The sequence below is a fragment of the Diceros bicornis genome, chromosome 13 (assembly GCF_020826845.1).
Source record: "Diceros bicornis minor isolate mBicDic1 chromosome 13, mDicBic1.mat.cur, whole genome shotgun sequence".
Classification (NCBI taxonomy): Eukaryota; Metazoa; Chordata; class Mammalia; order Perissodactyla; family Rhinocerotidae; genus Diceros; species Diceros bicornis.
This window is the reverse complement of record NC_080752.1, coordinates 50,297,119-50,307,416: the sequence shown is the minus strand read 5'-3', so window position 1 is coordinate 50,307,416 and position 10,298 is coordinate 50,297,119. Positions and strand designations below refer to the sequence as shown.

The 10,298-nt window shown below is 34.7% G+C and overlaps 1 protein-coding gene across 6 annotated transcripts in view; it reads right to left on the bottom strand.

Annotated features, from left to right (window-relative positions):
• Positions 1-2,248: 2,248 nt before the first annotated feature.
• Positions 2,249-10,298, bottom strand: part of AGO3 (argonaute RISC catalytic component 3) — a 112,386-nt gene continuing 104,336 nt past the window's right edge. For all 6 annotated transcript variants that reach the window (XM_058553668.1, XM_058553670.1, XM_058553669.1 and 3 more), the window contains 2 exons: positions 6,965-7,164; positions 2,249-6,386 (listed from right to left, as the gene is read on the bottom strand). In XM_058553668.1, coding sequence (XP_058409651.1) covers positions 6,278-6,386; positions 6,965-7,164 — 309 coding nt within the window. In that variant the 3' untranslated portion in view covers positions 2,249-6,277. The remainder of the gene's footprint in view (positions 6,387-6,964; positions 7,165-10,298) is intronic.

Genomic DNA, 10,298 nt, shown 5'->3' with positions numbered 1-10,298 from the left:
TTTGTTTTTAGTCTATTCTTTTCTGGAGGAATGCTCACCAAATTTACAAACAAGAACTGGTTAGGTGATCATTTAACTGCTGTTTACTGCTTCTTAGTCCAGGGGAAAACTGCTTTCTAGATACTAAATTTCTAATAAGCATGAATGGTCCTGATATTATCCTTTCTTTTGCTTATTTCCTCCAAAGCTCAATTTTGCATGTTCTAATTCTAATTACCTGATCATACCCTTTTAGATATACTGTCATCATTTTTCATAGTTCCCCCATGCTAGAAAAAAGTAGGAATCATTTAAATATTTTTTGGCGCCAGAAAAGAAAATTTCCCTATAGATAGAGACATAATCATTTTTTCTCTTAAACGGATTTCCGTGATGATTTGACTCTCCCTTTATACGCAGTTTTCTTTAATAAAGATTAATTAGAAAAGGTTGCCAATAGATATTTAAGATACAAAAGGGTCGATCCATGCTTAAAAAAAGAAACAAAAAAAAAAAAAAAAAAGGAAAGGTAGCCTATGACTTATAATTCCTGGCAAGTTACCTTTCCCTTTGGGCACTCACTTGCTACTATACCCATACTCTTATTAAAAAGTTAAGCAGATTTGCTGTTTTATGTGCCTTATAGATAACCTTCAACACAGCTGAGAACTGAAAATTCTGTTAAAAATTTTGTTTTCAAACTTAGAAAATACATTTGGTGAGCATTTATCTAGATACTTTACTGAATAAAAGCTTTACTTGGTTCCCTTGGACTGGATTCAGGACAACGAATAACATTATTTATATGAAACTGTCACACTCTCGGAATTCTAAAATAATTTATCTTTTAAATTTTTAGCCTCGTCTATTTGAAAAATAAAAATCTACAGCACCATCTTCTGAAAAGGCACTTTCTAAGAACCACCTTACTTTAAAAAATGATTTAAAAATTTAATTCAGCGCCTACCCTGAAGAACATCTTTGCTTTACTGAGACCCTAACATAGATACATTAGATTTTGGTTACCTCAGACATTGATTTCAAAAAGGGAGACCAATGGCTAGATAGATGATTTGATAGGATCTTAATTTTGTCACACTGCTTGTTACTTGATACTTCAACAGGGTTTCTCACTGGTAAATCTCAACCCTCTATATTAAATTTATTATCTTTCCATCTTTAACTCAAATTAGAATCTTTAACTTCTATACCTTAAGAGCAAAAGATTCTTGAGGTTTAATCAACATTGTAAAAATCTAGAGTACTATCTTTGATGAGTAAAGAAAAATAAAACTCAACTAGCAGTAGATAATATTAGCACAAGCCTTGACTATTGTCTCTTGGTTAAGAAAAATTATTTTAACCAATATGGAAAATCATAAACTAAAATGTACCGTTTTTAAAAGTAGGAAAAAGTCAAAAATATTTTCTCCCTTTGAGATATATATATATATGAGAGAGAAAGAGAGAGAGAAAAAGAGGAAAGAAGAGAGTGTTTTTTTTCCACAAGGGAATCAGTTTGTTTCACTAATCACAGTATCATTTCTAACATTGCCACTGATAAAGAATGTTCTTAGTATAAGCAGGGATTTTTTTTAAAAAAGTTTTTTGGAGAATATTCTCACTTTCACATTTCTGTATTGATTTTACACGTCTATTCTTGGCTTATTTTTTGACTCCTATAGGATCACAAAAGTGCTTTATATGGTCAAATGGGAGGGAAATAGGAAAATACAGACAGACTCTAGAGTCAGGGTTATACGGCCACTCAGAAGGCCTCACTTGAGACAAAGTCTCCCAACTATTATTATTGAAGCTCCATGAATTCTCAAAGAGAATGAAAAGGATTAAAACTTCATATGGATAAAAAAGCCAAAATAAAGATGCCAGGCCAATGATGTCTTTTTGCAGTTTGACTGATAACTCATAAAAGGTAATTTAAGTAGCAAGTTACTGTTAGGGGCAACCTGTCTTTAAAAGTATTCAATAGAATATCTAAGAGGATAAGTTAAGCAAATATTTAACTAAGGTTTAATGATACTGAATAAAAATTATGCAGAGTTGTCAGTTAAGCTCCTTGGAAAAACATTACTATCTAGTTTGAAATAGCAAGACTACAAAATATTCTAGCTGAATCCAAGTGGCTAGCTTCATGGATTTCATAAAAATCACTACCCTTGGCAAATTCATGTTAGCCTCTGAAAACACCCACCAAATTCCTTGAATAATGGTTTTTAATTCCTGGTCTATAATCCATCTAATTATTTCAGATCTATTACTGGCACTCTGAGTGTTCACCTTTTCTTTAAACACTGAGATCCTCTTGCCAGCCATTTCTACTGAATGGCAAGTCACCTTTTATTTCCCTAGACATTCCTTAAGTCTGTCATGACTAAGCCCGCCATACTAAAATCCACTAGAGAATATACAAGTAAACATTAGGCAGTGGTGGGTCATCAGAGAATCTAGTTTGGAATACTAGTATAGGTCTTTAGAAGGCTAGGAGTCCCTATGCTAGAAGGTGGAGATGAATCTTTATCAATTGCCTTCCAAAACACCCAGTACATTCCTACTAGAATCCCTTCTAGACTCTCTTCTAGGAAGAAAAATAAATTAATAGGTTATAAACAGGAAGATTTCCATAGAAGAATATTTTTTCTGAGAAACTTGTTAAAAGGCAAATATTAAGAAAAAATAAAGGGCATCTGTACTTCTGTGAAAATATGCCAAAAATCAGTACTGAGGAGGTTGAGGTACCCTTTTTCAAAACTGCTAAAGTCAAAATCCACATTTATAAAACAAAACAAAAAAAAGAGTATCCTGATATTAAACTGAAACTAAAATGGCAGCACCCATTGTTACCTTGATAGTTCACGTTCTTAATCTTATTTAGGAACAAAAAAAGGGGATCTACAACACTAGCCTTGAATCCTGCTCATCTCCTTATTGTTTAGTGCAGTAACTGTCAGACTCTACTTAATTAAATAAATATAGCAGCTACAGTATTATAAACGTATGGTCCTCAATGCCAGTAACTTGATACTGTAAGATAATAACATGTATCAGCACTTTACACAGACACATTTGCCGTCCAGAATATACATTTAACTCCCAACTCTTCTTCACATGAAAATCAATTATACCAGTTGCTGAGACTGACATTTTAAAGTCACTTATACATCACAGAAAACAGCAAACCAAAATTTAGCATTCATTATATAGTTAATGAGCAAGGGCAGGAACAAAAAGGTCACTGTTGAGTTTCATGACTATTAAATTCAAAACAAACTTTTTTTTTTTAAATAAAATGATCAAGAATTTGACACCAGAAGTGCAATAATAATTAAAACAAATTTCAAAAAGTATTTGCCACTTAGACTTTTATCGTAAAATTCTAAGCACAAGATTTCGCATAATTAAGTTTGATACACCAACTTGTTAGTAAGCAAAATAGAAATATGCTATATATACTCTTTCAAGTTAACCAACCTTAAACTAGCAATGTTGAAACCGTAAGAAAGAAACCCTAAAAAAGAACTCACTTCAAAGGTAAAGCTTTATATTCAAAAAATCTTTTTTTTTTTTTCCAAATAGATTTAAATTATGAGCTTCACTCTAGCGTATGTGAAACCAGGTAACTGAAAATTAGGTAAAGCAGTAAATAGGGCAAGGGTTATCTACAGTTCTTCCCAGGCCCTAAAGTTTCCTGTGTGAATTTGTGCAACTCTTCCTCTCAACCATAAAGGAAGATGTTGTACTCATACCAAGCAAGCACAGAGCAATCAAGTTTTTACCATCTAGGATATACTATTTTCTCCTCTTGCCCATGTTCCTGACTATATTCAATGACATTTCAATTAAAAAAAAAATACGTGCTTTATAGGAATATTTTGGAGGAGGGGAGTGTTGGGAGAAAAAATGTATATACTATACAATACTATCTCATGTAAAGAGCTTTGAAACAGTGTTGTAAATTGCATTTCAGACACTTCAGTATAATAGACATACAAAATACAGTACTTTCCTAGTTTTCTGGCAGAGGGACAAAAGATTTCATACCTGTTGGAGGACACGGGCTCAGATTTTAGGCTCAAAATACAGTAAATTGGCAATAAGAGTGGATTATAGGTAAGAGAGAAAATAAAGAGCTAATCCATTCGTTTTCACATGCAGATGGAATTCTGAAAGGTTAACAACAATGCCCACTGGAAACAATCTGTAATATCTATACTCTGAACCAGTGCAAAAAATAAAAAATTAAAATGCAATTTTCATGAGTTACAAAGTGCAAAGCTCCCCTGAATCCAATGTTACTGATGAGCTCAGTTTTGACAGCTTTATAATACTTTTTAGTATCTTAATGTGAAGTCAATAAAACAAAAGTTTTGTAAAACTTTTTCCCATATTTCAGTGATTTAACTCATTTAAAATGATCAAAGTCCTAACTTCCTTTGTCACCATAACCCTAATTTTAAAAGGAAAGTTACACTGGTGATGTTAGCAAAAATATTTTTAAAATATCATTTTACATTTTCCTGATTGATTTTAGTACATGAAAATGGACACCTAACCAGTATGATTCTTCAATAAACATGATCTATTTTCAAAGAATTTAAATATCTTCTAAATCTTAAGCTATTCACTGTCACTTTTTAAATCAAAGTTCAACTTTATTTCTAACATTAAAGGTCAGACTCATTGAGGAAATTTAACTTCCTTCATTTTCATTATGATTTTTAAAAGACATGCTTTAAACTTGAAAATTACAAAACTTTCCTTCTGAAATTAAGGCTGTATTACTTTGCCCTTTTAAAATTATGGAGGTGCCTGTTTCTCCCACTATCTGTGGTAAAGATGTCAGACACAGCTTTCCATTAAAACTGCTTATTGCACTAAAAGATAGCAAAAACAAGTTGTCAGTTCTTAAAATAAACATGATTATATTTCTATAAAAGATGTTGCCAATATGGTTCTATAATTATTAAAGCACTATTCTAATAAATATAAAAGAAAAGGAAGCTGTACTTCAAAACACATACATATATGTTTATATATACACACACATATATATAAAAATATATATATGAAAATCACATTAAGGTATGGGAGGCAGCAAGTAAACTAGCAAAAAAAATTTTTTTAAAAACTTCAACAACTCCCCCTCCATCCAATTTCAGAGGCTTCAACCCTACAGAGTTCCAATCATTCAAAATATTTATCCTTTATAAAAGCTTTAAGGGATTTCCATGTATAATCCATAGAAACAGAAGGCTTTAGAATACATATCACTTATAGAGAGAAAGAGTTACAACTTCTGACAAGGTTTTATACTTACAGCAGCTTTAACAAACTCACTAAAGAAAAAGAATAGTTTAGGTTGCTACTGCTTATGTACACATTGCACAAATGGCAAATGTAAGTTCAGAGCAGGAGGGGGCAGACACATACTCTCACAAAAACAAATGTATATATAAAATAATTCTGTTTCTTAAGAAAGCACTATCAAGAGTTGAGGATTCAGAATTGTGTATGAGACAAGACACAGGAGTAGGGTGTGCAAAATAAAAATTAAAATCTAGTTTGTCATGCTTCATATTCAAATGAACCAGATACATGAACATTTGAATGTCACTGGTAGCATTAGGAAAAAAAATGTAGGTGATGAAGGCAAGGGAGGTAGAGAGAGAAATAAAAGTGGTGGTGTGGGGATAATAAGAGGGAAGGAAAGTTCCCCAATGGAATGAACTATAAAATATATACAGAGACACATATATATCTATTATCAATGTAGATCCAGATATATATGCATATGAAGTATGCATGTATATATTTAAAATATACACAGATACCTTTTACAAGAATAGATGAATGCACATTTTTTTTGCACACATAATTGTGAACAATCACTTTGATTATTCATGTAGGTGTATTTTTTTAAACCATCATTTTCTTTTTCTTTACTTTTTTTGCAAAGATAATTGTGCTGCCAAGCAACTTGAGGTAAAGGCATTAAAAGGGTTAGACTACAAGAAAGTGAAAACAAAACAACTGCGATACTTCCTACAGGAGACCGCACAAAAAAAAGCAGTTGGCTGGTTTCATATTGCATAATGGTGCTGTGTTCCTTGATGAAGTAAACAATCTTCCTTGTATCAACATAAAGATCAGACCCTGGCCCCCACACAGTGTTGGTTTCTGTATAGCTGGAGGCATCCCCACTCAATTACTCCACTGGAAACATACGTTGTATGTCGATTCATCTTTCAGTTCTTCCTCTCAGAGAATATTCTTGGCCTTTTTAAGCAAAGTACATTGTGCGTAAGGTATCTTGGTGAATCTGTACAGCCTTGGCAAGAGCTTGTGGATCTCGCCCATTGCTCTGTCCTGAAACGTGACTTCCTTCAGCACTGTAAGAGAAGTGGCAATGAACACAAAAACAAACTCTATGCTGATGTAATAATTCTGAAAAATATTGTTTGTTGTAGAAAATTTCAAAAATGTTAAAGAAAACAGAGGTGCTATTATAATGAACTCCTACATGTCTATCACCCAGCTTCAATAATTATTAACTCAAGGCCAATTTTGTTTTACTTTTCTTACCTCCCTAGGATTATTTAGAAACAAATTCTAGACATCCCATCATTTTGTCCATATGTATCACTTTTATTATCAATTATCTCTCCCTTGAATTAATTTGGTAAAGCAACTAAATCACTATATCATTCTATTACTAATAAGCCTAGACTGCACATTTTAATGGGAACCCTTATCTTGGGGCAGTCAGTTCTGACTATTATTGCTTTTCAATATGGATCACAGATTCCTCTAAAAGCTTGTGGAACTTTAATACTAAATGGCAGTACTTTATGGCAAACAGAGAGGCACTTACATGGAAACACTTAAAGAAATTTCCCAAGAAAGTTCTAACATGCAGACCATACTTAGATTTGGGTGAGAATCTGTATTTGTTTAGTTTTTATATTACCTGTCATGTTCTTTGTCCACGAGATGATATCTGGCTCTAAATGCCACCAGGTGAGCATAATACGCTGGTGCAGGTATAGAAACAGATCGTGTACAGCGCACATAAGTGTGGCAGAGCTGGTAAGTTAGCAGCTGAAGTTCATCTGCAGTAAAGCAGTTATCATCCCACAAAACATGATAGTGTGAAGGACGGCTGGTACCCTATAGAGAAGGCAATGGCATAGTCTGTTGATTTCTAAACTTTTAAATAAATATTCAGTACAGACTAAGTTATATTAAAAACCAGCTTTGTATATTAGTAAAACATATTCTAATCTAATAATCAATTAAAAAACATCCAGTTGATTCTGAGTATATGTCCAAAAGAAGTGAAAGCAGAGACTTGAACAGATATTTGCACACCCGAGTTCAAAGCAGCCTTATTCACAATAGCCAAAGGTGGAAGTTACCAAGTATCCATTGATGGATGAATGGATAAACAAAATATGGTATATACATATAATGAAATATTATTCAGTCGTTAAAAAGTAATAAAATTCTGACACATATGACAACATAGATGAACTTTGATGACATTATGCTAAATGAAATAAAGCAGTTAACAAAGAGACAAATAATGCATGATTCATTTATATGAGGTACCTGGAATAGCCACATGCATAGACAGAAAGCAGAATGGTGGTCACCAGGGGCTGGGGGGCAGGGAGGAAGGTGGAGTGTTTGATGAGTAAAGAGTGTCAGGGAAGATAAGTTCCAGACACAGATGGTGGTATGGCTGCACAACATCGTGAATGGACTTAACGTGACAGAACTGTACACTTAAAAATGGTTAAAATGGTGAATTGTATGTTATGTATATTTTACCAAAATAAAAAAACCAGAACATTTAGTTGAGCTCTTCTGTATTAGTTACTATGTTAGGTACTATGTAGTCAAAGAAAACCAAAGTCAAAGGTTTCCTGTCTTTTGGAAAACATAATTTAGTAGAGGAATAGAGGAGATCAAGCATCTACAATTATAAAGCAACTATTATTATTTTTTTTTACAATTTTATTTATTTTTTACCCCAGAGCCCCAGTACATAGTTGTATGGCACAGTTGCACATCCTTCTAGTTGCTGTATGTGGGACGCGGCCTCAGCATGGCCGAAGAAGCGGTGCGTGGGTGCGCGCCCGGGATCCGAACCCAGGCCACCAGCAGCGGAGCGCGCGCACTTAACCACTAAGCCATGAGGCTGGCCCGAAAGCAACTATTAAATGGCAATAGCACTACTGGCACTTAGTCCTATACAAGAATACCAAAGGAAGTAATTGGAAGATAAGCCTGGGGGTTCTTCACCAAGGGGGGAATGAGGGAGATTTGGCCTTTTTTGGCCAGGTAGGGGTGAAGAGACACTAGAGAGAATGAACAGCCTCAACAAAAGCACAGGAGACATAACATTTCGTGGCGTATTTGGGGAATAGCTAAAAGACTAGTATGAACAAAGTATGGTGCACAAAGGGAAAAAGATGAAGCTGAATAGAAAGTTTGAAATCAGAGTGATGACATGCTTAGGAATTTGGACTTCCACCAGTAGGCAGCAGGGAAAGCACTTCACAGTTTTTTTTAACAGGAGAATTTTTAGGTGTGATGAGATTGGGGTTTTATAAAAGTAACATCAGCAATAATATGGAGGATGGATTAGACATCTGGAGAGACTGAAAGCAAGAGAAGCAGTTAGGAGGCTGTTGCATTAGTCTGGTACGAGATGATGAAGGTATGAACTAAGGAATGGCAGTGGCAAAGGAGAAAAGGAGAAAGATAAGCTCATACTTTAACAAATATTTGTTTGAGTATCATTTGTCAGACTGTGTAAGATTTGGGGGATAAAATTCAAATTATTACCAAATCCTACCTCTCCCAGATTATATGTTTATAATGGATATATAATATACTATACATTCACATATTCAATATTTACTGAACACTCACTATATGCCATGTCCTGTATCAGGTGCCGGGCACACAGTAATGAATAAGACGCACGTTCCAGTAATGAGACAGATAATACATAAATAAAACCAACAGAAATTAGGCTATCAAGAGAATTAAAATGTAGGATAGCATGGAAGACTGAGTATGTCTGTGCCTTCTTTAAAGTGGGCTGTCAGGGAGGGCCTATCTCTCTGAGGAGGAGACATGGAAGTGAGCTCTGAATGATAAGGAGGGCTTGTGAGATCAGAGGGAAGAGCATTTCAGGCACAGGGAAGAGAGAGGGCAAAAGTCCTAACTACACACAATTCATTCACTTCTCTCTCATCATCATTCTAGTCCCAACCACCATCATCTTTCGCCTGGACTATGTTAACAGACTCCTAATTGATGTCTGTAATACCACTTTTAATCCCAGCAATCTGTACTTAATTGAAGTGAATTAAACACACACACACACCCCCCTAGTTATGTCAGTGTCCAGCTTAAAGCCTTTTTTAATGGCTTTCCAAAGCACTTAAGACTAAAATCCAAGTTCTTATCTTCGCCCAACAAGGCCTACATAATCCAGCCCAGGCTACCTCTCTAACCTACTCTCATGCTGCAGTAGCAGTCTCTATTTGATTCCTTCAATGGATAAAAATTTTTCCACCAAAAGGGCTTGTACATGTGCCTCCAGCAGGAATTCTCTTTCCCATTTTGGCTTGGTTAACTCCTACTCATTCCTTAAGATCTTACCTTAAATGTCACTTCTCAGGGAAGCTTTTTGTGGTCTCTCAATCTAAATCAGGTCCCGACTAAAATCTCTCTTCCTATCTTTACTTTTTCTTTATTGCACTCATGCCAGTTTATAAATATATATGTGAGATTACTTACTTAACATCTCTCTCCCAATAAACTAAAAGAGTAAGGGATTCTATTTATTTGTTCACTCTATATACCTAGTATCAATACCTATCTCCTAAGAGGTACACAATAAATATCTGTTGATTGAATGAATGAGTAGCCTCTGCCTTTTGGGACCTTATAGACTAGTGGAAGGCGGAGAGAAACAAAAGAATGTTACAACGCTGTCTAATAAGTTTAAGAAAGAGGTATGCATAGAATGCTCAGGCAGTGTGGAGGAGAGGCATTTGTCTTGGGGAAACATACAAGAAAGGAGTTGGGAGGAGGATCCGGGAGGAGTTGATGTCTGAGATGAGTCTTAAAGGATGAGCAAGAATAAGTCAAAGAAGGAATATTTAAGGTAAGGAAGCAGCATGGGCAGGATTGAGTTATGAGAACTACCTGAAGATAGTTTAGAATGGCTGCAGCTTTGTGTGTTTGTGTATGTGAAGGAGAGGAAACAGAGAAGAGGTGAAAAA